This window comes from Jaculus jaculus, chromosome X (assembly GCF_020740685.1).
Source record: "Jaculus jaculus isolate mJacJac1 chromosome X, mJacJac1.mat.Y.cur, whole genome shotgun sequence".
NCBI lineage: Eukaryota > Metazoa > Chordata > Mammalia > Rodentia > Dipodidae > Jaculus > Jaculus jaculus.
This window is the reverse complement of record NC_059125.1, coordinates 133,671,828-133,698,964: the sequence shown is the minus strand read 5'-3', so window position 1 is coordinate 133,698,964 and position 27,137 is coordinate 133,671,828. Positions and strand designations below refer to the sequence as shown.

The 27,137-nt window shown below is 40.7% G+C and overlaps 1 protein-coding gene across 2 annotated transcripts in view; it reads right to left on the bottom strand.

Moving 5' to 3' along the window:
• Positions 1–7,264: 7,264 nt before the first annotated feature.
• The window catches only part of Slc9a6 (solute carrier family 9 member A6), a 75,354-nt gene continuing 55,481 nt past the window's right edge, over positions 7,265–27,137 (bottom strand). For both annotated transcript variants that reach the window (XM_045140452.1, XM_004653993.2), the window contains 4 exons: positions 26,387–26,417; positions 23,485–23,564; positions 13,152–13,257; positions 7,265–9,931 (listed from right to left, as the gene is read on the bottom strand). In XM_045140452.1, the coding sequence (XP_044996387.1) occupies positions 9,659–9,931; positions 13,152–13,257; positions 23,485–23,564; positions 26,387–26,417 (490 nt within the window). In that variant the 3' untranslated portion in view covers positions 7,265–9,658. The remainder of the gene's footprint in view (positions 9,932–13,151; positions 13,258–23,484; positions 23,565–26,386; positions 26,418–27,137) is intronic.

Sequence of the window (27,137 nt, the reverse complement as noted above, 5' to 3'; positions counted from 1 at the left end):
AAAATAGTAACAGAGACAATGCTCTTTCCTTCATGGGCAGTCTGTTAGTTTGTTGTTGCTGCCATAACAAATTACCACAAACTTAGTGGTTTAAAATAACACCCACTTGTCATCTGACAGACTTCTCTGTAGGTCAGAAGTCTGACAGCCATCTCAATGAGCTAATTCCCTGTTTCAGCAGGCTGCATTCCTTCTGGAAACTCCAAGGCAGAATCTACTCCTTGCCTTTTCTGGTTTCTAGAGCCCCCTTTTCTCTATATTCAAAGTCAGCAATGTGGCATGTCTCTAAGTTTGCATTTTGCCACTGCCTCTCCTCTGATCATAGCCTGCAAAAGTTTCCCTATTTTAAGTACCTGTGTGGTTCAATTGGGATCACTTGAATTACCTAGAATAATCTCCATGCCTCAAGATCATCCAAATATTTACTTACTTCTTTTGTAATGTAACAGAACCCATTCCCAGGGTCCACGGATCATGGTGGGAAACATTTTTGGAGGGCTGACCATAGGCAACACATTGAAGGACTTGAATTCCATGTAATAGCCATATTCTAATGCTTGTCACACAGATTCCTAGCCCACTGCATTTTCTTTTAGGCTAAAACCATGGTTTAAGCAGCTTTGTCCCCCAGTTCCTAGCCCAAGGCTCAGCCCAAGTGAGGAAGTTAGTAAGGATAACATTGTTTGACTGAAATGTTTAAACATCAAACTTCTAAGGCTAAGGAGATGGTTCAGTGGGCAAACTACTTGCTGGGAAGACCTGAGGACCTGAGTTTGGCCCAGTGCTCATGTAAAACCAGGCCAGATGGAGCTTGTTTGTTATCAGAGCTCTGAGAGGGGGGGGACAGGAAAATCCCCAAAACGTTCTCACTAAGGATTTGTGGAATTGGTGTGCTCTAGGTTTAGTGAATTAAGATGGAGATCAATTGAGGAAAACATCTAATATTGACTTCTTTTCTACACACATGCGCACGCGCACGCGTGCACATGCACACACACACACACACACAGAGAGAGAGAGAGAGAGAGAGAGAGAGAGAGAGAGAGAGAGAGAGAGAACACAAATTCCTTGGTTTCCCTTGAAAAATAGAACTTTTGGTTGCTGGGGAAAGGGTTCAGTGCATAAAGTGCCTGCTGTACAACACTGAGTACCTGAGTTTGGGTCTGCAGACCCCTTGTAAAAACTGGAAGCTGTCGACAAGTTTCTGTAATTCCAGTGAGTCTTCAGCAAGAAGGGCAGAGGAAACAGGTTTTGTTTTCTTTTCTTTTGTTTTGTTTTCTAGCAGCGCATGAATGGACTGGTGACCCTGTAGGGATCCTGCCTCAAACAAGGTGGCAAACAAATTGACCTGAAAGTTTTTTCTGAATTCCAAACGTGTGCCATCACCAACACCAGATAAATACTTAAATATTTTTTAAAAGGAAAAGAAAATAGAACTGCTGAATTTTGAGAAAGGGTTTTAAAAAAAATAATTTATAGCACAACCAGGGAGTCTAATTGCCACTATCTTTCTTTCTCACACAAAACCATCTCTGAGATGGAAAAAAAAAAAAAAACAAGCAACGCCCATTATTTGACAGAAGTCATCCAGATTTTTTAGATGAAAAAACAGGTCATATGATTTTTTGCTTAGTCCACATGGGAACACAGCTGTATAGGAAATTCAAATGAAAAACAAAAAAATGTCAGGCAATAAGGCCTTGTGACTCCCAGAGCAACCAAGAATTGAATGTGTCCCAAGGAAGTTTTTGTAGGATTAGTATTTAAACACACACTGAACTACTTCAGTTCCAAAAGATCTGGGGAAATTAAACCTTCTTTCCAAGAAGTACTCATAGTGCTTCCATTTTTGGATTTTTATATTTTTAAAAAATTTATTTATTTATTCGAGAGCGACAGACACAGAGAGAAAGACAGATAGAGGGAGAGAGAGAGAATGGGCACGCCAGGGCTTCCAGCCTCTGCAAATGAACTCCAGACGCGTGCGCCCCCTTTTGCATCTGGCTAACGTGGGACCTGGGGAACCGAGCCTCAAACCGGGGTCCTTAGGCTTCACAGGCAAGCGCTTAACCACTAAGCCATCTCTCCAGCCCGGATTTTTATATTTTTTCATCACTGAGAAAGAAGTAACTTGCACATGGGCTGGGTAGGTGGCTTCATGCATAAAGCACCCATTGTTCAAGCATGAAGACCTGAGTTCAGATCCCCAGAATCCATGTAAAACTGGACACAATAGTTTGCATCTATAACCCTAGTGCTCCTACTAAAAAAAATAAGAGATGGCGACGGAAGTATCCCTGGTAGCTAGCAGGATAGATAGCCTCAGTGGATAAAATTGAGAAGGCTAGGAGAAATACCCACAGTTGATCTCCACAAGTATGCAATGGCATGTGGGTACCGACATTCATATACATGAATGAATACACATAGTTACACATAAGCACGTGCACATGCATGAGGGAAAAAAATAATAATTTGCACGACTAAGTTCCATGTCTGTGGTGGGACCTAGCCTAGCACTGGCTGGAAATTTAGCGGACTTGGCATTCAACCAGGACAGGGAGGATAGGGCTTTCTAAGCTAAATCTGACAGAATTGGCCAGAAAATGCCAGGTCTGGTGGACTTCAGGCAGCTCTTAGTTTGGTCTTCACGAGGATAGCCACTTGGGATATTTTGCAATGTGCTGAACTGGAGACTCTGAAGGGAAATAGCCTGGAGGGAAGGGAGCAAGCTACAAGGGATTCAAAACACTCATTGTATTTGTTAACTACTTCCCAACTAATATGTAAGTGCTGTCTGGATACACATATCTATTTTATTCCTCATTAGATGCATATGTATATAGTATAGCATGTGGTATTTTTCACTCAGTAGACATCTAAGGGAATGTTGGAAGGGATGTCACTTCACTCAGCCTGGACTGTTCCTTATAATTTCCCTTCTGCTAGCTGGCCTTTGACTTCCTCTTGAGGTCGAAACTTACCACTTCATCAGGACAATCATACTGTTCCTGTACCAAAGGATCACAGCGCCTTTTCATATCGTCCTGGACTTTCCCATCCTAGCTCTTATGATTGGTGTATTTGAGGTTATACCTTAAAATCAATACTTACGGGCTGGAGAGATGATTTAGCATTTGCCTGCAAAGCCTAAGAACCCAGACTCAATTCCCCAGTACCCATGCAAGCCAGATGCACAAGGTGGCACATGTGTCTGGAGTTCGTTTGCAGTGGTTAAAGGCCCTAGCATGCCCATTCTCTCGCAAATAAATAAAATATTGTTTTTTAAAGTCAACACTTATTACTTAAATTTCCCCCACTGGAAAATAATCAGTCCTTCTTGCATGAATGAGTCCAAAGAACCACCAGGTGGCCATCATTATCTCTCCACATTCCATGAGAGCTGGTACTGTTTTGCTGTCTCCATTGCATGAGCCACAAAATAAAGATCAGATCTCTTGAATGGACACGCTAGAAAAGAACAGATTCTCCAATGGAGAGTGAAGTCAGCACAGTTTATATGGGATAAGCATTATTTAGGGAGAATTTCATGTATGTAACCCGTCTTTTAATTTTTGTTTATTTTTATTTAGTTATTTGAGAGCGTCAGAGAGAGAGAAAGAGACAGATAGAGAAAGAGGGAGAGAATGGGCGCGCCAGGGCCTCCAGCCCCTGCGAACAAACTCCAGACGCGTGCGCCCCCTCGTGCATCTGGCTAACGTGGGACCTGGTGTTGCGCCCCTCCCGCCAGCAGGAAGAACGACAACAACAGGATTCTTCTCAAGCACACTATTGGGAGCTCCAAACTGAAAGAGAGAAGGACCCCGACCCTACGGAGCACCAAGCTTATATACTTATGGTCATGTGATTGTATAGCGTCGTCTGATTGGCTTAAGTCTCATCAGATGATTTTGCATCACCCAATCGGGATGGGTGAGCAACCATATTAGAATAACATCATGTGCTCATGCGCAGACAATTAGGATACAAAAGCAGTAAACAAGCTGACATGGCAAAGCCTGACGAAGCCAGCGCGGCTCCCAACATCCTGGGAAATCGAGCCTCGAACCGGGGTCCTTAGGCTTCACAGGCAAGCGCTTAACCGCTAAGCCATCTCTCCAGCTCTGTATCCCCTCTTTTAGCCAAAGACTAGTGAGAGTTTGACACTGGAGAACATAATCTTTCTCTCCATATAATTCTGATCTAGTTTCCAATTCCAGTTTGGGGTTCCTTTACAATGAGCAGATCTCTTAGCCAAGTAAAAAGTTATGTTTACCCACTGAGGCTGTGTGCCACTATTGCACTGGCATGTACATCCTGTCAAGGTGCTTACTTCTGAAAAGCTTGGACAAGCTCAGAGGCTTAGTGAAATCAAGCAGCACAGCATGGGTTTGAACTCAATTGTGTATAACCCCAAAGCCTAGGTTTTTAAAAAAAAAAAATCTGGTAAACACAAAGTCACTGTTCTTAGTTACAACCTCCAGCATGAGATGGGCCTGTGATGAAGAGGTGAGAAGGCAGGCTGGAGGCATGTTGCTAGCCAGGCTGCATTGTTCACAGGCTGGAAAAATACAGGAAGGCTCTTGGCTAAGAATGCAATGACCCTCCCAACCAGAGGAACTAGTGGCTGGCACCAACATGGCAGCAAATGCAAATGTAGGGACAGAGCTGAGACTTCATGCCCCACCCTGGCCTGAGGATAAGCAGGTGGTGGGCAGCAGGGATCAAGTCTACAACTCTTTCTTCCACATCTTTCCAATTGTAGCCTGCCCTCAAAGCCAACAGAGTGAATCTGGACTTTTGGGCTGGAGGGATGGCTTAGCCATTAAAGTACCTGCCTGCAAAGCCAAAGGACCTGGGTTCTATTTCCCAGGGCCCACGTAAGCCAGAAGCACAAGGTAGTGCAGACATCTGGAGTTCATTTGCGGCAGCTGGAGGCCCTGGCATGCCCATTTTTTCTCTCTCAAATACGTTAAACATTTTTTGTTTATTGTTTTTTTTTATTTATTTGAGAGTGACACAGAGAGAGAAAATGGGTGCGCCAGGGCCTCCAGTCACAGCAAACAAACTCCAGATGTGTGCGCCCCCTTATGCATCTGGCTTACGTGGGTCCTGGAGAATCAAGCCTTGAACCAGGGTCCTTAGGCTTCACAGGCAAGCGCTTAACCGCTAAGCCATCTCTCCAGCCCCCCCACCTTTTTTTAAGTCCATATTCTTTTCTTTAAAAATGTTTAACGGCTGGAGAGATGGCTTAGCGGTTAAGCGCTTGCCTGTGAAGCCTAAGGACCCCGGTTCGAGGCTCGGTTCCCCAGGTCCCACGTTAGCCAGATGCACAAGGGGGCGCACACGTCTGGAGTTCGTTTGCAGAGGCTGGAAGCCCTGGCGTGCCCATTCTCTCTCTCTCCCTCTATCTGTCTTTCTCTCTGTGTCTGTCGCTCTCAAATAAATAAATAAAAAATTTTTAAAAAAAGAATATGGATTTTTTATACCAAGTGTGATAGTACACACCCATGACCCTCATCTTTAGGAGGCTGAGCCAGTTTGGGGTACACACAGCAAGGCCCTCTCTCAAAAATAAAACACAAAATAATCTGAAATTTTGGAGTGGGGCTTGATTTGACTCTTAGCAGTGACTTATCAGCCATGAAAACTTTTGTGCACTTCTATCTTGTCTGAGAAGTGAGGACATCTTCATAGCACAAGACTAAAATGTATATTAAAAATACCTTGTAAACACATTGTCTTAACTAACAGGGGCTCAAAATAACAGCTATTATTTCCAATTTATTCTCAACCCCATCATCTACCATCTTGATGGTCTATTTCCTGTCAAGAATTTTCTAAGTAATTCAAAACCTCTATATTTTCACCTCCTTACATTTTTTAAAAATTATTTATTTGAGAGCGAAAGACACAGAGAGAAAGACAGATAGAGGGGGAGAGAGAGAGAGAGAATGGGCGCGCCAGGGCTTCCGGCCACTGCAAACAAACTCCAGACGCGTGCGCCCCCTTGTGCATCTGGCTAACGTGGGACCTGGGGAACCGAGCCTCGAACTGGGGTCCTTAGGCTTCACAGGCAAGCGCTTAACCGCTAAGCCATCTCTCCAGCCCTACTTACATTTTTTTAATTTTTTTATTAATTAGTTTGTATTCAGCAAATACAGTCAGTTTGGTACCATTATTAGGCTCATCCGTGACCTACCCCCTCCCCACTGGCCCCTCTTTGTTGAGGTATGTGGGTCATGCATTGTGGAATTAGCCCACAGTTATATCTTCTTACATTTTAGCACAGATCCAGATTACTAATGTACATGTTTAATTCTAATATAGGGTTTTGTGTAATTAGCTAGAACACATGAAGTGGTTCAAGGGAAGCCTGCTGTGTGACAGTCCCTGTGGTAGTTTGAATGATATGGCCTCCATAAGCTCATGTATTAAATACTTGGTCCTCAGTTGGTGGCAATTTTGGAGGTGGAGGCTTGCCCGAGAAGGTGTGTCACTGAGAGTGGGCCTTGAGGTTTATGAGTCCAGCCAACCTGGTGTGCAGATCTTGTTCACTCAGACTACTTCCTTCCCATTGATGTAGAGACATGACTAAGGCTTCCTGCTCAGGCCTGTCATGCTTTCTTCACCATGATGAAAATCCCCATCTAAATTGTACAGAGAAATAAATGCTTTCATTCCATCATCTACTTCTGGTCAGGTGTTTCGTCCCAGCAATGCGAAGAAAGTTCAATGGGCCCCTCTCCCACCTCTGACTCTTACTGGATCATGAGCAAGAACTCTGGAGCAGATAGCAATAAAGCACTAGCAATTAACCAAATCACACAAAATTGCCATCTGTATACTCTAACCTACAAAAGGTCTTGTACAAAAGAGATGTATATTTAACTTGAAGGCCTAAGTGTGTGTTCATACTTTGTAAGCAAACTTGGAACTGTCTTTGCACATAAATGAATAAAGAACTGACACTCCCCATGCACTGGAACTATTTTCATGACACTGTCTATTATTGAATACAACCTGATGGTTCTGACTGATATTTCTTAGATGATCCAATTGTGACCATAAGCAAATACAACCAACCCTTACACATATGCACCAAAACTTTGCCACCTCATATGTTCTGTGAGAAATCTGTTTTGTTTCTTTTAAAACAACAGTCTTCCACCTTTTCCAGTATGTATATATGTAGAAAAAATAAATGAAGTCAGCATTCTTTACTTCTCACTAGAATAAGCTGAGACTCAAATACAGTAAGTGGTTATTTGCAAGGCTATAATTTTTTTAATGACAGATTTTCCTAAAAGAAACCACTATAACATCTTTCCAAGTACTCCAAGGAAAATCAAAAAGTACATAAAGATTAAAAGTCTATTATTTTAACAGCACATTGCTAAAGAGACAGCTAGGATAAATGCCAAAAGACCTGAAAAAAAAACAACTTCAAAATATCCCACGTTTAAGTCAATTAAACATATAGTCTCCACATATAACAGAAAACAGGTCCAAGAGCAGTTCTAATTGTATATGATGGTAATTCACACTGTACTTCATCAAAGTGCACTCAGGTGTCTCAGTCCAATGGCTGTCTGAAAGAGATACTTTACTCTGTGTGAAGATGTATGCAAAGACTAGAGGAGAATTTTCCAGATGATGACATAAGCATAGCAGGCCTGGTTCCCCTTTGATAAAGTACGGAAGGCAGATTTAGTGGACTCAAGCTTCATCAGCTTCCCTAATGAGAAGACTTATGCATGCTGACAGAGACCAGTTATGTAATTTGTCATGCTAAGTATTTACAGCCATTTTCATAAAGTGAGCTCAGTAACCTGACAATAAAAAAGATAGTTAAATTATTGTATAACCTTTTACAACTTGAATAACTTTGTAGGTAAATGATGATGACATTCAAAGCCCCTAAAACATATATTAACAAGAAATTATTTACTGCACGAAGAGGCACACACATCATAGAAAACATACGCTTCACAGGAGGGATTGATTCCTGCATAGCAGGAACGTCACTACCACTACAAAACAAATGGCTATGCCAACAGTCACGGCTGCCACGAGGGGTACACCATTAGAATTCCCTTAAAATTTCAAGTCAAGGAGTGTTTACAATAGCACAGAACCCTTTTAAGGAATAAGTACATATTTTGTTTGGAAAGATATTTTCTGTGGAAAATTTGAACATCATGTAAGTAAATCAATTTTATAACTGGGTAAGATTTAAGGCAATGCTACTTAGACTAAGGGGGGGAGCACAAAAAATTGTGTTTTCTTCTGAATCACGAACGGCTCAGAATCAACATCAAAAAGGAATCCCCTTTCCAAGCATTCAATGTACCTTTAGGTATTTGCAGCATTACAAAACATAGTTCACTTCCATACTATGAAGAATCTGGAATGGGAGCTTGCTCTGTGCTCTTCCTTGAAAATTGTAAAACCACACGTGGCAGCATAGGCATTTAGTATGAAAAGTCACATGTCAATGAAGACAACTACACCCACTGTAGAGAAAGGAGCCACCTTAAATACACTCTCCAGAGAAGTCTGCTTCTCTCACAACTGCTTCTGGTGTAGTACAGACGATCATGTGTTCATAAATTAACTTTTAACATTGACTACAGACTAACGAGTGACAAACATTGCAAGTGTAAAACTTTTACATTTTGCTCCTGTTTGGCTGCTAAAGAGCAGCAATTTAAATTGATATAAAATCTTCTGACAACAAAGCTTCCTATACAGATAAAGTACATAATCAAAAATTAAGCAGCAATTAAATTTCCTATTTAAACTCATGTTGTATAGGATATTTACACATTTGGGAAGAGAGACCACCAACGCTACCATCCTCTTTACTCCCTTCTTGCCCTCTGCCCCTCTCCGCCTGCCTCGGCCAGCCCTTCAAATCTTTAACAAGTGCCCTGAACTATATACACCTGTACTTTTGCTAAGCCAGCTGGATGCAATGCCTGTGGTCTTGGTTTGAAGAAAAGAAACAAGGTCTTGGAGGTCATTTGCAGCTTTCTTTCAGAACAGCAATGTACTTTAGTGGAATCTGTCCTTTCACAGGGCAGAAACAGCCCCACACACTTCACTTCCCAACCTGAATTCCATCAGCTCCTTGCACCACAAAGGGCAACCAGAAAAAGAAAAAAAAAAAAAGGGAAAGAAAAAGGTCGTGACAAAGGCAGCAGCAACCAACAAAAGCTTCCCAACAAAAGAACCTCTCCTCCCTGGGTTCCCTAGGAAGTAACACTCCCCCTTCCCCCTTCCCCTGCCACACACACAAATTAATTCACAGCACAAGAACTTGGTACTCCGGTTAAGTGTCAGGTAAATCTAAGAAAGGGTAAATCTGTCACTTTTTATACTTTAACTGAGACATATAACTAACAAAACACGACATCACTGTGAAAGTAACTTTCTAAAACAGATCCAGCTGACACAGTGCAGCCAGCAAAACTTAAAAGAATAGTCTGTTCACAATCTGCCTTGTACAGGATATTTATATTCTTCCTATGCCATATAAATAGCATTTATATAGCTTACACATTCAGAGACATGCACTAGAACTTTTTAGGTAGTACACATTTCTTCACAATCACATGTGCAAATTTTACAAACCACTAAGTGAGTATTAGTAAGCTTAGGCTGGGCTGTGTCTCGTATCATCTAATGAATTTAACGCAGGTTCAGAATCATCCATTGGAAGAACCAGGCGTGTCCCACGAATGACTAGCTCGTGGTCCCCAAATGTAAGCTCCCGATCCAAGGCATCTTCGGAACTGTTGCCCATAAATCTCCTTGGGGCACTGGCAGTTGCTGAGTCGGTGTTTACAGTGGAATCCCCGTAGGTCAGACTGATATCACCATCATTGAGAATAAGATCGGAATCGTCATCTTTCAATTGCTCCTGGTTCTAAATTCAAATAAAATAAAGTTTAAGAACAGTTAGAAAAATCTAAGAATCAAAGCCAGGCAAGATGGTGCATGCCTGTAATCCCAGCTACTGAGAGAACCATTTCCAACAGGAGATATTTTAAGGATCCCCTATTTAAAACTCCTCAGTGGTAGCCACTGCCCTCAAGATAAATTCCTAACCTTCACTTAAAGCACAGTGTAACTTGGCCCTTCTAGCTTCATCTCCCACCATAAACTGCCTCTCCTACTCCAATACCCTTCCGTGTGCAAGGCAGACTGAAGCACAGACAGCTGACAAGGTCTCCAAGGCTTTCTCCTACCCCAGGCCCTACTGTCCTCTCCACCACCTTCAAGTGAGTAGAGGCTGCTTATCACAGCGCAGGCAGTCCTCTTTGATCTTTCAGTCTTGCCTAGCTGTCTTTCCTGTGTGCTTTCACAGCACCCTGTCCTTGGCCCCTTGCTGTAAGTAGCATTTCTCTTGCACATTATCACTCTCCTCTCATGGGCCTTAACAGTCTAGGAGGGCCAGGCAAGGAGAGACAGATAAGGTCAGGATACAAGACTAAGTATATCTTAGTCCAACCACCCTACTGTATGGCACATGGAGAAATACATCCAAACTCACACCACGTTTCATTTCTGGTCACATAGGCTTTGGTTCTAAGAGAAAATTTATGCCAAAACAGCATGCTGAATTAAGTTCTACAAAAGGGAAAAAGATCAAGAATATATGGTCCCGGGGGGTGGGAAGGAGGGTATTACCATGGGATATTTTTTATAATCATGGAAAATGTTAATAAAAATTAAAAAATAAAAACAAAGAATATATGGTCCCATTTTGGTAAATAAAAGAATGTATGTATGCATGCATTAAAATGTCTGGAATGGGGGCTGGAGAGATGGCATAGCGGTTAAGTGCTTGCCTGTGAAGCCTAAGGACCCCGGTTCGAGGCTCGGTTCCCCAGGTCCCACGTTAGCCAGATGCACAAGGGGGCGCACGCGTCTGGAGTTCGTTTGCAGAGGCTGGAAGCCCTGGCGCGCCCATTCTCTCTCTCTCTCCCTCTATCTGTCTTTCTCTCTGTGTCTGTCGCTCTCAAATAAATAAATAAATAAATTTTAAAAAATGTCTGGAATGGCATTCAACAATAGCTCTTCATGACAGTGGCTAGTGTGCTTGATTTTCTTCATGTTTTTCTGTGATACAAAATTTGTTACTAGAAATTTCCATAAATACTCAGATTGTTTTTAAAAAGTGAATCGACAAAACAAGTCCATAGCCACTGAGCAGCTGAAATCCTTTCCTGTCTAGTATATTGCTTACAACCAGACATCTACCTAGTGCCTGCCATTTATTTGCTTACAGCAAAGTCTTGTGTCTCCTTTGCAGGCCACTGGGGGCACTCCACACTTACTAATGTTTGCTTTAGGTTTGAGATTTAGGAAAATAATCTATCCAATTATTACAGGCACACAACTTCTTGCCCACCCCTCCTTCTAACACACAACTTTTTTTTTTTTCTTTTTGGTTTTTTGAGGTAGGGTCTCACTCTAGCCCAGGCTGACCTAGAATTCACTGTGTAATCTCATGCTGGCCTCAAATTCACAGCACCTCTGCCTCCCGAGTGCTGTGATTAAAGGCAAGCACCACCACACCCAGCAGCACACAACTTTTGATCTAGCAATTTAATCTTAAAAAATGTATTTATTCTACATACTTTATATCTTTGAGTAAATTTATATGTAAATGGATGTTGAAAACAAGAGTCACTATGATTATCATTTGTAATAGCAAAAAAGGGAAGCAAACATCTGTCTGTAGGAGATCACATAAACTACTTTTTGTATAACCACAAATGAAATACTGGGTAGGCATGAAAAAGTGAAGATAAAAGACCCTGTGGGGCTGAGCGTGGTGACACATGCCTTTAATCCAAGCATTTGGGAGGTAGAGTAAGGAGAATCACTGTGAGTTTGAGGCCACTCTGAGACTACATAGTGAATTTCAGGTCAGTCTGGGCTACAAGGAGACCCTACCTCAAGAAACCAAAAGGAAAATAAAAGACCATGTGAACTTAGAAACGTATGTATAATCCATCAGTAATTGAAAAAAAATCAGGTAATTGGACAGTACGTATATTATGACCCAATTTGAAGCTTATCTTTCATTTTTAATGTGATATAATATTTACCAAACCACTAATCATGTTAGTAGCTTCAAAATTTTGTCTAGCCGTGTCCATGCCTCCCAGCAACATGGACCACAGGTGAATACAGTTTCTCTAATATCTAAAAGTTGGGAGATATATAACAGAACATTGGGCTCAGTGGTTAAGGTGTTTGCCTGCAAAGCCAAATGACCCTGGTTCGATTCCCCAGGACCACATAAGCCACAGGGTGGTACATACGTCTGGAGTTCATTTGCAGTGGCTGGAGGTCTTGGTGCACTCATTCTCTCTGTCTCTTCTCTCTCTCTCTCTCTCTCTCTCTCTCTTTCTCTCTCTGTTTCTCTCTCAAACTCTCCCGAATAAATAAAACTTTACAAAAAAACTATTGTACTTTACAGAAATCAACAACTGTCTGGTAAAGCATACTGTGATGTGGCATATAAATTCTTATACTATTGTTGCACTGAGTAAATAGATCCCTAACAACACATTTTTTTGTTTAAATACAGGTGACTAAATCTAGAAACACTTTTTTAGAATCCTCTCAACATAACTGTGATGTTCCTAATGTATACTTGGAAACATACACAGTGCTGATCTCAGGCCACACATTGCAAATAAATAAAAGCTGCTGTGAAAATAGAATGGCTTGTTAAAATCACGTGCAGATAAAAAGCAAGGTACTAGTCTATTGTCTGTTATCAAAGGATGTTTCAAAGGGTATAGGTTCTATTTGCAGATTTCAGTGAATTTTCTGATTGAGCAAAATATGCTTAAATTCTCTCAGAGAGTTTGTACCTCAAAGGCCAAAACATGAAAACAAACTGAGAAAGATAGAAGCCTAACCCACACAACAGTCAAATCGAATGTGCAGAAGAATTCACTTTGTGGATAAAAGCCACTTACTGATGGGCATGTTGGTTCACACCTATAATTCCAGTACTCAGGGGCTGTCTGAGAGAGAAGCATCATAGATTTGTGGCCCGCCTGGGCTACGAAGCAACATTTTGTCTCAAAATAACAGCAACAACTAAATAAATAAATGCCACTTACTTCGTATGCCTGAGGGCTAGTGAGGCACCTGGCGATAGGCCCACAGCAGGCTGGGAGCGTCGTGGTGAGAGGAGGTCCACTGTGGGTCAGCAGAGGCTTCAGGTAGCTGTACACACATGGTTAAGGAGGGCTGTACTCATTTCCGCACACATTTAAAGAAGATGTACTGATGTTATGTAAATATTATTATGATCATTATTAATGTTTGTGGTTCTGGGGATTGAACCCAGGGCAAGCACTCAATCACCGAGTGACACCCCCAGGGTGAGCAATGCACTTTGTGATAATCACCGTCAGTACTAAGCCACTTTGGAAGCTAGCCAAGAACTTTGACACATTCGAGCTCACCTCATCATGACATGATGGCAACAAGACAGCAGAGGGAGACCTTATTATCTATCATCTCTATTTCACAGAGAAGGATGGTGACATTCAGAGAGGCCAATGATCCAACCTAAAGTCATGCAATTAAGGAGATTGGGATGTATCTGCTAACTCAGATTGGTTTGACTTTAAATATGTGCCTGTTCCATTACATCATACTACTTTTTATACAGTACTGACAGAAGAAATACAAGAGCACTCTAAGTTCGGCAATGAAGACTGTAAGAGAGAGCCAGGTGTGGTGGCGCACGCCTTTAATCCCAGCACTCAGGAGGCAAAGGTAGCAAGATTGCCATGAGTTCAAGGCCTTCCTGAGACTACATAGTGAGTTCCAGGTCAGCCTGGGCTAGTGTGAAACCCTACCTAAAAAAAAAAAAAAAAAGACTGTGGATTATGATGGGTCCCTGAATGCTCTAAGCTGAAACTGCTGTATCATGTTAATTCATTTCCTAAAAGGATACCACAGGGGGAAAGAAAAGTCAATTTAAGAGCCATTTTTAAAAAATTCATACCATGAACTATATCATAGAGCCTTGTGGTGGTTTGATTCAGGTGCCCCCCATAAACGTAGGCATTCTGAATGCTAGATTCCCAGCTGATAGCAATTGGAAAGTAAAGGCTCCTAGCGGTGGTATATTGTTGGGGGGGGGTATTGGTGTTATAGCCAGTTTCCCCATGCCAGTGTTTGTCACATTCTCTTGTTGCTATTGTCCACCTGATGTTGGCCAGAGAGTGATGTCCACCCTCTGCTCAAGCCATTGTTTTTCCCTGCCATTGTTGAACTTCCCCTCGAGTCTGTAAGCCAAAATAAGCCTCTTTTGCCCACAAGCTGCTCTTGATTGGGTGATTTCTACCAGCAATGTTAACCTGGCTGCAACAAGCCTCTTTTTCAATATTCACCTTCAAAAATATAAAAAAATGATTTCATAAAACATGGTAATCAGAAGAAAACAGAACATCACACGAAAAAAAGACTGTGAAAGGATGAAGACACCCATGGCACACTCCTTAAGTTATAACATGAGAACCTGGAGGATGTAGCCATGTGGTACAGCATTTGCCTTGCATCTGCAAGGTTCAGGGTTCAATCCCAAGACCTCAAAAAGAAGTTATTAGTTGGTACACAACCTGTCACCCTAACACTTGGGAAGCTAAAGTGTGAGAGGACTGTGAATTTATGGTCAGCCAGGACTATATAGCAATATCATCTCAACAAAACTTAAGGGCTAGGGAGATGGCTCATTTGTTAAAAGTACTTATTTGTAAAGCCTTTGGGCCCAGATTTGTTTCCTTAGTCACCCACAGAAAGCCAGACACAAGGACTATGTGAAGCAGAACCAGAAAGAAGATAAAACACAGATTACTACTCTGACCTCCACATGTACCCTGTGGCATGTGTGTGCCCCCATTCACATACATGCCATACATGCACCAATAATTACTTTTCAAAGAATAATTAAAGGCTGGAGAGTTGGCTTAGCAGTTAATGAGCTTGCCTGTGAAGCCTAAGGACCCGGGTTCAATTCCTCAGTACCCAAAAAAGCCAGATGCACAAGGTGGCACCTGCATCTAGAGTCTGTTTGTAGTGGCTTAAGGGCCCTGGCACACTCATTCTTTCTCTCTATCTGCCCACCTTTTTCTCAAATAAATAAATAAATAAATAAATATTTTTAAAATAATTAAGACAAAATTTCATATATTACCCTATTTATATATATATATATATATATATATATATATATATATATATATTAAAACACCCCATATAAACACTTTATAAAACTACCAAAAACAAGAAATGATGAATCCTACTAATATACTGAATATAAACATGACAATATCTGGGCTGGAAAGATTGTTCAGCAGTTAAAGCACTTGACCATAAAGCCTAATCAACCCAAGTTCAGTCCTCCAGTACCCATGTAAAGCCAGATGCACAAAGGGGCACATGGGTCTGGAATTCCTTTGCAGTGGCCAGAGGCCCTGATGCACCAATTCTCATCTTTTTCTCTCTCTGCTAGATGTGGTAGTGTACATCTTTAATCACAGCACTTGGGAGGGTGAGGTAGGAGGACTGATGTGAGTTGGAGGCCAGCCTATGACTACATACTGAATTCCAGGTCAGTATGGGCTAGAGTGAGAAGCTACTTTGATTCTCCCCCCCCCAAAAAAAATGAACATGTTTGTCTAGTATTACTGAATCAGGTAGTACTGAGGCTAACACATCTTGATGTTTGACTATACAGGAGCAAATTCCTTGATTTGTTAAATCAAATTACTAAATAATTTGGCAAAGGAAAAGCTAAAAAATACTATGCATACAAAGAAATACAAAAGTTGGACATGGTGAACACACCTGCACAGCCAGCATTCAGAAGGGGGGGGTAGGATGATCATAAATTTGAGTACAGCCTGGGCTGTATATGGAGACTGTACCAAAAACAAAACAACAGTAATGATTAAAAAAAGGACTGGGGCTACCACCTAAGATGGCAGCATAGGAACCACGCCAAAGCAGCCAAGGGCAGAGAAAAAAAAAAAGTGAGGTATATAAGAAATAATCAACTGCATTAGAGAACTAGAAGACATTCAGAGCATCTAGAGTCCACAGAAGCAGGCAGAAGTAGCTCCAACAGCAGCAGCACCAGGTCCACATGGCCACAGCCACAAAGCTTGGCCTGAGCCACAGGAAAAGCCAGGTGAGGGGATTCTCCACTCACACTGGCCTCCTGAAATGTGAAGGGAGGATGGCAAGGACCAACAGAGGAGTGGAGGAGCAGCTCCTGAGGAAGAGGATCGCAAAGACCAGCAGGAGAACTTCAGCCACCAGCCACAGCCTCCCCTCCCCCACCAGCAGTGCAAGTGCCAACAAGCACCAAAGACCTGGGGAAGGGAGCTCACCTACACAGCACCTGGCACAGGCAATCAGAGCAGCAACCCAGCCAGCTTACCTGAGCCTACCGCACAGCAAAGAAGGAGCCAAGCAGGCATGTAGCATAATTGAGACCAAAACCATCCCAAAAGGTAATTGGGATTACACCAAATCAGTACCCACCAAATAAGCCTAGTATATAGGCTTGAATCAGAAGGGCTAATTGCACCTTCCATGTCAGAGTAAATTATATGTTAAATCTGATGGATGGTTGGATTTGCCATTCTTAAATAAGTTATATTTTGGGCTTGCCATTTATTGCTTCCTAATTTATATTGCTTTTGTTTCCTCTTCTGTTGTTCATTGGGGAAGGGTCTCACTCAGTCATAAGCTCACTTAGAATCCTCTACAGACCAGAAATCTTAGCCCCCCAGTTGACAGGTTTAAGGGTGAGGGGCAATACACATCCTTAGGGACTGTGACTTTGTTAGAGGATCTGTTTATCATATTACCTAGTCTTGCATAAACACTCTGTGCTGTTTTTCAATGAATGTGTACATGGTTTAGTTAAATTTTAGAATTTGCTTGTATTTTGTTCCACTCAGTCTATTTGAATACTCTTATAGTAGGCAAACCCAACACTTAGGGTCACTTTTGTGGTTACTGTGAGAGTCTTAAGAGACACACCCAGCACCTTAAGATCCTACCCTGAAGATATATAATATTAGATTGATTGGTATAGCTAAGAATACTGCAGATAATTACAAAATCCAAGCATTAAATTAACCCAAGATGCAAAAATATCTACATTATAACAAAAGAAACACAAAAAATAAAACAATATAAATCCACCAAAAAGTATTAATGCATCAGAAATAACCTCCAGTGAGATTGATCTAGAGGAAAAGTCTGAGAAAGATTTCAAAAGAATGATTGTAAGTGTGTTCAAAGAAATCAAAAAGGAAATCAAAGGAATCAAAGAAGACACAGGAAACCAATCTAATGAAATAAGGAGGTCAATACAAGACATATATAAGGAAATAGAAATAATAAAGAAAACCAGTCAGAAATACTAGCAATGAGGAACACAGTTAGTGAAATAAAAAACTGTAGAAAATCTTGCCAATAGAATGGATGAAGGAGTGGACAGAATATTTAAACTAGAAGACCCAGGTGGCAAATCTAATACAGTCAAACAAAGAGAAAGACAAATTAATAGGAAAGTATGAATAGAAATTTCAAAATATTTGGGACATTATGAAAAGATCAAATATAATAATTCAGGGTATAGTAGAAGGAGAAGAATTTCACTGTAAGGGCATAGTAGGCATTTTCAACAAAATTATAGAAGAAAACTTTCCCCAAATAAGGAAAGAGATGACAACACAAATACAGGAAGCCTATAGAACACCAAACAGACAAAATCTGGAAAGAACCTGTCCTTGCCATATTATAATTAAACTACTAAACATACATACCAAAGAGAATATATTAAAAGCAGTCAGAGAGAAAAATCAAGTAACATACAAAGGCAAGCCCATCAGGATCACAGCAGATTACTCAACACAAACTTCAAAAGCCAGAAGGGTTTGGAATGGTATATTCCAAGTTCTGAAAGATAACAACTGTCGGCCAAAGTTACTTTATCCTGCAAAGCTATCCATTCAAATAGACAGAGAAATAAGGACACTCCACAACAAAAGCAGGCTAAAGGAATATTTGAAGACAAAACCAGCTCTACAGAAAATACTTGACAGGATCCTCCATGCTGAAGAGAAAGAAAAGCACACATATAAGGAACCTAGAAAAAAGAAACCATACTCACATACTAGTTAATACAAGAGAGCAAAGGTTAAACCAGAAGAACTACAAAACAAGAGAAATGGTAAAAATAAATATATATTTTTCAATAATAACTCAATATCAACAGACTCAATGCCCCAACCAAAAGACATAGGTTTGCAAACTGTGTTAAAATGCAGGATCCTTAGCCAGGCGTGGTAGCACACATCTTTAATCCCAGCACTTGGGAGGCAGAGGTAGGAGGATCACTGTGAGTTTGAGGCCACCCTGAGACTACATAGTGAATTCCAGGTCAGCCTGAGCTAGAGTGAGATCCTACCTTGAAAAACAAACAAACAAAAACAAAACAAAACAAAACAGGATCCTTCAATTTGTTGCCTCCAAGAAACTCACCTTTATACAAAGGATGGTCACTATCTTAAGTTGAAAGGTTGGAATATAACCCCAATTGCTCAAGAACAGATCAAATGCTGGGACCTCATGAAATTACAAAGCTTTTATACAGCAAAGGACAGTGCGAATACAGCAGAGAGGCAACCTACATAATGGGAGAAAATCTTTGCCAGCTATACATCTGATAGAGCATTAATATCTACAATATACAAAGAACTCAAAAAATTACATGATGAGAAATCAAAGAACCCAATTAAAAAATTGGAATATGGGCCAGGTGTGGTAGTGCAGGCCTTTAAGCCCAGTACTCAGGAGGCAGAAGTAGAAGGATCACGGTGAGTTTGAGGCTAACATGACACTACATAGTCAATTTCAGGTCAGCCTGAGCTACAGCAAGACCCTACCTCGACAAACCAAAAAGAAAAAAAAAAAAGTCTATGGAACTAAATATAAAGTTCTCAAAAGAAGAAATATAGATGGCACATAAACATCTAAGAAAAGTTCTACATCCCTAGTTATCAGGAAAATGCAGATTAAAACTACGCTGAGATTCCATCTCACTCCTGTCAGATTAGCTACCATCAAGAAAACAAATGACAATAAATGCTGGCGAGGATGCTGAAAAAGAGGAACCCTTCTACACTGTTGGTGGGAATGCAATCTGGTCTAGCCATTGTGGAAATCAGTGTGGAAGTTCCTGAGATAGCAAAAAATAGATCTACCATATGACCCAGCTACACCACTCCTAGGCATATATCCTAAGGACTCATCTCACTATCTTAGAAATACTTGCTCAACCATGTTTATTGCTGCTCTTTTCACAATAGCTAGGAAATGGAACCAGCCTAGATGTCCCTCAAGTAATGAGTGGACAATGAAGATGTGGCAAATTTACACAATGGAGTTCTACTCAGCAGTAAAGAAAAATGAAGTTATGAAATTTGCAGGAAAATGGATGGAACTGGAAAGGATTATACTAAGTGAGGTAACCCAGGCCCAGGAAGCCAAATATCACATGTTCTCTCTCATATAAGGATCCTAGTTATAAATGATTTGACTTCTATGTGAGTAGGAATAAAACTAAGTAGCAGAGGCTAATAAGCTAGAAAGGGGATATTAAGGGAATAGAAAGGGAGGAAGGGAGACTTAATAAGATGGTATTTTATACATGTAAGTAGAAGAACAGATTAATGGGGGTGAAAAGGCCTAAGTGAGGTCAGGGGAACAGATTGAGTAAAGGAAAGTGGAGGGAGGGCTAATCAAAATCTAAGAGGATATAAGTAAGTCATATGGAAACCTACTGTTTTGGACAATGGTACACTCAGGAGCCAGACTGTTACTAGAAAATTTTCAGTACCAGGGAGTTGTTGGTCAGGGAGGTCCCTGATACCCCCAAAACATTACAGGCCGTTGCTGAGGCCCTTGGTTTCCCACCAGGAAAAGATGGTAAGACCCTATTGCTGAAGACTCCACATACTTGGGCTGTAAGGTCACTGAGAAATCCTAGTGCTGAGCTGAAAGCCTTCTCCATATAGACCAGCTGACAGAAATCTGGGGAAAAGCCACTCTCCATGCAGTTCAAAGGGAGAGAGAGAAATCACCAATGAAGATACTCTACTCAACAGTGGACACTGCAAGCCTTATATTTGGCCAAACAGGACAAATGAGCCAATAGGTGTAATAGTGGCACATCTGTTATGGGGAAAACTAACCGCCCTGTGATTTGATTGGAGGCCCACTCCATGGGAGGGAATATATCCCTGATGCTAAAAACCTACAACAGGAGTAGTCATGAACCCTAGGGGTGTAATGTCTGTTGCTGTCTGGCTAAAGGTATATACTATGCTCACCAAACTTCCCCGTGAGCACTTTTCTTAATGTTCATACACATATATTAATGCTACTAGCACTTTTTCATCAGAGAAGCTTCTCTTTTCAGATGGCAGTGACCTTGGGATGACTCAGAAGGCACCGTGGTGCTGAGAAGTGCTCAGCATGAAATATCTCTACCATACTTTCCAAGGCTTAGGATCCATGGCAGAAGAGGTGGTGGAAAGAATGTAAGAGCCAAAGGAAGTGTAGGACTCCTTACAACATGTTGCTCTGGACACAAAATGGACTGGATATCCGTGACTTCTTAGTGCCTGACAGCACCTGCACAAAACCATCATAATAGGAGGTAAAGATCATGAAAACAAAATAAAGAGAGACTGATTGAGAGGGGGAGGGGATATAATGGAGAGGGGAATTTCAAAGGTATAAGTACAGGGAGGGAGGGAGGGAATTACCATGGGATATTGTTTACAATTATGGAAGTAAAGAAAAAGAACCGAGACAGAATACTTGCAGTATTCCTCGTCAGGAATTTGATCCCTAGAACTATAAACAATAGTGATATAACCATATGAATGAACAACATAGATGTTTGGTGAAGGAAGTGAGACACAGAAAGACTATATATGATCCATATAGAAAAATCAAAATCAGGTAAAACTAATTCATGTTGATGACACTCATAATCAGTTACCTTTTGTAGGGAGGCAAGGGTATGCATGATTGATAGGCACACTGGTTAAAAGCAGTCAAAATTCATTAAACTGAACTAGGCATGGTGTTGCATGCCTTTAATCCCAGCACTCAGGAGGCTGAGGATCTCAGTAAGTTTTTAGACCAGCCTGGGGCTAGAGTAAGTTCCAGGTCAGCCTAGGATAGAGTGAGATAATACCTAAAAAATTTAAAAATCATTAAACTAAATATTTAACATTTGTGTATATGCTCATATAAAAATTATCTTTATTATAATAATCTGACTAAACAAAAGAATTGAAATTTTGAATGATAAATAACCCTACCAGGACACTGAGTATTACAATGACTATCTCTTAGTTGAGAAGCACTTAATAAGGCAATAGTGACTCAAACAAGTTTCAGTGTTTACTTCTGTAAGATTATACAGAAAAATAAGGTATTATTCTTTCTCTACATTAGAATTATATACATACATATATGTGACAGAAAATGTACATGTTATACAAAAAACACTACACAAGTGTTAAACAGGAGGACTGAAAAAGCCCCACGATATATGGGAATGGCATAGATCCAAGATGCTGATGAAGGAGCCAAAGTAATGACATAATGTTTAAACAATTTTAAAGATCCTGGCTCTCCTTCCCTAATGGAAGCCTTAATACCACAGATATGCCTGCATTCTTTTGTCCACACAATAATTTAGTTTTGAAGTACTTGTAAAAAGTGGATGCAAAATATCTAGTAAACAGGATATAATAAGTAGTACCTTCTAACCATGTGTCAAGTGGATTTTTCATAAACATACAAAGTTTTGATCATAAAGGTAAAAGCAAGGAAAACAATTTTATACAGATCATCCAAATTTGCTTAAATGGAACCTAAACCAAGTTTTGTTCAATTTACTGGTAAATCCTAGAATGAAAACAAATTATGGAGTCCTTTTTTTTCAAATTTATTTGATAAGTGTGTGGGGGCAGGGAGAGAGCCTGACATTACACACATGTAAAAGTCAGAGAACAACTTTTATGTTGGACCTTGTCTTCTGCTTCATTTGAGACTGACTCTCTCAGGTTCATCATGGATCTATTCATGGGCTTCTTAGAAATTCTGTCTCTTCCTCCCTTTTTACCAAAGGTGTACTGGAATTATAGAAGCCCACCACAGCTTCTGTCTTTTTTGATGAGAGAGAGAGAGAATATTGATGTGCCAGGGCCTCCAGCCACTGCAATTGAACTACAGTCATGTGCGCATGTGTGACCTTACACGCTTGTATCACTTTGTGCATCTGGCTTACATGAGACCTGGAGAGTTGAACATGAGTCCTTAGGCTTTGCAGGCAAGAACCTTAACCACTAAGCCATCCTCCAGCCTGAGTTTCTGGCTTTTGAATGGAGTCTGGAGATCTGAACTCAATTACTCAAGAGTTTTGCTTCAAAGTGCTTTATCCACTGAGCCATCTCCTCAGCCCAAGAGGTCCTTTTTCTAGACTAATTCTCAACATATTCATTTTAATGGTGGTGAAGTCTTACAAAAGGTATGAGATTTAGACCAAGTATGGTGTTGCATACCTGTAATCCCAGCACTTGGGAGGTAGAGGTAAAAAGATCAGAGCTATATGACCTCGCCTATATGAAACTCTGTCTCAAAGAAACAAGCAAACAAAATGATCATCATTTATAGAGAGTAGAGAAAATCTTACAGCTATGAGACCAACAGGACAAGACAGAAATTTGGTTATTAATGAAGATATTAACTGTCTGTGGCATTGTAGAAAGGAGAGTTGCAGTCCTGGGAAGGGCTAGAGAAGAGAAGGTATACCGTTTCTCACACAAAATGACCATCCCTGAATATTGCTGTATTTAACCATACTGAAGTTTCATTTCTTTGTCATGTTTTCCCTATGGCAGCATTTGTTCTTCCACTCAGGCAAGTACATGTACAAGAAGCAACAAATACTTTTTAGAGGATCTCTAAATTAGCTCAAGGATAACAATTACTAGAGTAATGAATATATCTGTATCTCAAAACCAGCATAACATTTGGGCTCAAGATTACCTCCACCTTCTCAAGTTTTAACAATACTCAGTCCCTATGGTCTCCCTAGGTTTGCAGAGATATTCATTTGTGAGAATTGCCTCCTCTATTACACTGATGAAGAGAGGTAGGCTTTTTCTTCTTCAGCAAGGTCATCATCTAAACAGTTGTTCTGGGAAGGCTTCAGCTCAATGGTAAATAACATACTTAGCATACTATAAGGTCCTATGTCACCGCCAGCACCACACACAAACAGTTGTTCCATTAAATTGTAATTATCCATGTTCACACTATCTTTTTTACCCCTAAGGATACTTGTGATCGAAGTTGTACCATATCCGAAAGAGCCAAGCACTCTCTGCTTTGGTGGTTCTCCTCTCATTTTCTGGAACACCCTGCAGGCAGATGATATAGAAATCAATATATACCACAGGTACAAACCAACTTATTTAGAGCCATTCCTTTGTAGAAATAGGAAGAGCCTTCATAAAAGATACTCTACAACACAGATAATAGTACAAATGTAAGGGCTTGTGAACAGCAGCTGAGTTATAAATTGAAGTGTTTTGCTGAACATCTCTATTACTCAGGTAGCTTGCTAATTTATGATTCTACAGTCTCCAAAAAGTTCATGTGGGACAATTCACCTCCTAGGTCTGAAAAGACTTATACCCCTGACCTAGTAGTAACATTTGGGCTCAAGATTACCTCCACATTCTCAAGTTTTAACAATACTCAGTCCCTATGGTCTCCCTAGGTTTGCCGAGATAGTCATTTGTGAGAATTGCCTCCTCTATTACACTGATGAAGAAAACCACATCAACATCCTGTTTTTGGGAGCTGTGTCATGGGTCTCAAAATAACCCATTTTCATAGTTCCTACTATACTTGTAGGACACTAGAAAAATGAAAATCACCATGAAAATTCTACAGTTGGACTGACTGGATAAGAAGGCATCTAACATAGTAAGCCAGCATCTTCCAAAAGTATAAACTGTTCCTGCAGTGTGGTCAGTAGTCACGCATTTAGACTGCAGACCCAGCTGACTGACTGACTAGTTTGGGCAAACTTTCTTCCTTCTCTGGGCCAGAATATTTTCGTGTATAAAATGCGAGCATGGGCTGGAGATATAGCTTAGTAGTTAAGACGTTTGCCTGCAATGACAAAAGACCCAGGTTCGATTCTCCAGGACCCACAAATGCCAGATGTACATGGTGGCACATGCATCTGGAGTTCGCTTGCAGTGGCTGGAGGCCCTGGCATGCCCAATCTCTCTCTCTCTCTTTCTTTCTTTCTCTCCCTCTCTCTTTCCTTCCTTCTTTCCCTCCCTCCCTCTCCTCCCTCTTTTTGTCTCCCCCCTCAAATAAATAAAAATAAATTTATTTTTTAAAATTTGAGCATTACCAATTCCCTAAGGCCCTTTCCAAAACTAATGTTCTGTTCTGATTTTTTAAGAGCACAAAGTTTAGATTCTGGGTTTTAGATCCTTCCTCCTTCCTCTAACCCCAAAATAACTTAACTCTTTCCCTCAACATTTATCAACATATACACAAAATTACCTCAAAATGTATGAGGACATTGTGTTGGCTCATTGAATTAAAGAATACTTCTTCATTAATTGTAGGTTTGCATGCTTTCACTTCTGATTTTATTTTTTAATATCTGATAGAAATGAAACCCAGGGCCTTGTGCAAATTAATCACAGGTCCTTGTTTTGGGTTTTTTTTGTTTTTTGCCTTCACTTTTTGAAGAGCAAATTATACACAGATCTCACCATGTTCTCACCACATAACTCCTGCAACTCAACACCCCAATGCTCCATACTTCCCATCATACTCTTTGGCACTTCACAGTGGACATCAACTTTACTGTATAAAACCATATAACCAAGACATCCATAGGGTTTTGAAAGTAATGGGAATTTTTTTGTTTTTTGTTTTTTGGTCTTTTGAAGTAGGGTCTCACTCTAGTCCAGGCTGACCTGGAATTTACTATGTAGTCTCAGGGTGGCCTCAAACTCACAGCAATCCTCCTATCTCTGCTTCCCTAGTGCTGGCATTAAATGCATGTGCCACCACGCATGGCCAGTAATGGGAAATTTTTTATTTCACTGTCACAACTGATAGTCACCAAACCTGGCTCTTTCCCTATCATTTCTCCTCTAAAGGAGATAGAGCTTGGGGAGACATATTTGTTTTGTGAACCATATGACTTCAATGTTTTGTACAGAAGTAAAATCAATCCTTGGACACCCCAGGAACTTGGCATGATGGAAATTTGTGCAGCCTAGTTTGTTGAAGTATTTCAAGCCCAAAGAATTTTACTTTAAGGGTTTGACAACAAAAGAAAGGAGTTTGTCTTTTCTTGCTCTTTCATTCATACAACCATCATTAAAAATTAGCTTTTAGGAAATGAATCTGATAAATGCTTTCTTTGAAACCACACCCTGAAGAAACTTAACAGGGCTTGTGTCAGAAAGCAACAAGAATTTATTTTGAAAACTATCATCTTTCAAAACCTAATTTCTGTTATTTCTCATCTGATATCTAGGAAAGAATTATGTAAAACAGAAACCCTTTAAAAAAAGATGGAAAATACCAGAAAAGGGTGGTCATTCTCAAGAGGGCAGACAGATATGCTGTCTGTGTTCATTCCAAGAGTCTAGAGATTATAGGAATAGCTAAGAAATTGACATGCAGAAGGAAGGAAGCAAGGAAATGTGTCCAAGGCTAAGGTACAGGGTTAGAAAGTAAATTCCTCTCTATAGGCAGGGAAGACTGGTTCAAGATTCAAAAGCTTCTAGGCAGCTCTCAAGGGCAGCTGCTGGTCATCCAATCTGAAAGTTACGCAGTAAGAGCAGCTGGAGTGGGCCTGACATCAGAGACAAGCCTTCATGTGCAAACTGAAGTGGAAAAAGGCTCCCTGTGCCAACGCAGTCACTTAAAAACCCAGGAGCGCTTAAGAGGCTACTCTCCTCTGTGGCAAAATCCCAGAATGGCCACAGATAGGAAAGCTGTCACCCTTGATAACCACATACTGTCTGAAATGTGGTTCTGTTTCTATGAAGCATTGAGAAAAGCCAGGGATGATGTCAGTTAAAAGCTGAAGCAAACAAGTCAGGGTCTAAATAGTGGCATGGAGTCTATGAGAGGTGGCTTTCTTTCCAAATGAGTGCACATTGGACAAAAATGCCAGGGACAACAAACACATATTTACCAAATGTTCCTGGTCTGAATCAACACCAACCCTAAAGGAAAAAAAAAAAACAAAGAGCAAATAAGTTTTTGAAACCAAAAACAGAAAGAAAAAAAACGGTCTACCCATATGTGTACATCTTTAGGCAACTACTTTTCTCAACACAGAGGCGACCAACTGGTTAATAGGCTCTTGCCTCTCTACAGTTAATGTACATTTCTGGCTTTGATTCTAAGGCAAGTCAGTGAATGGTTTTAGTCCTATAGTCCCACTTACCAGTTTCAGCAAAGCAGCACAACTTCTCTGAAAAATAAGTTCATTCTAAGCAGTCAGGAAGAGAAACACTACCCCAATTGCTGAGTGAGAAGTACTAAAAAGTTTCAAAAAGAAAGATGCAATTCTAGGGGGGAATTGCACGTTTTGGGGCCTCACAACTCTCACTGCAACATTCTGTTAGGAAGATTCTAAGGGGCTCCGATTACAGGGTCTCTTCTTAGTGGGTTATGTATGGCCATTAGTCTTAGTTCTTCATAATTCTTTTTACCTGCATTAAATTTCTGCTTTGGGAATCCCAGGGAAAAACTTCACTAACAAGTTCTCTGTGGCTCCTCTCTAGCCCCTGAGTACATGCACTTACAAACTCTGTTCTTTCTCATTCTGCATTGGCCCTCTATGTCTCCTCTCCTTGCTATCCCTGCTGCTCCATCCCTCGCTGTGACTCATGGAGTCTGTTGAGTAAGTTTTTCCAGCCACCATGTTCTCCCCCAAGAGT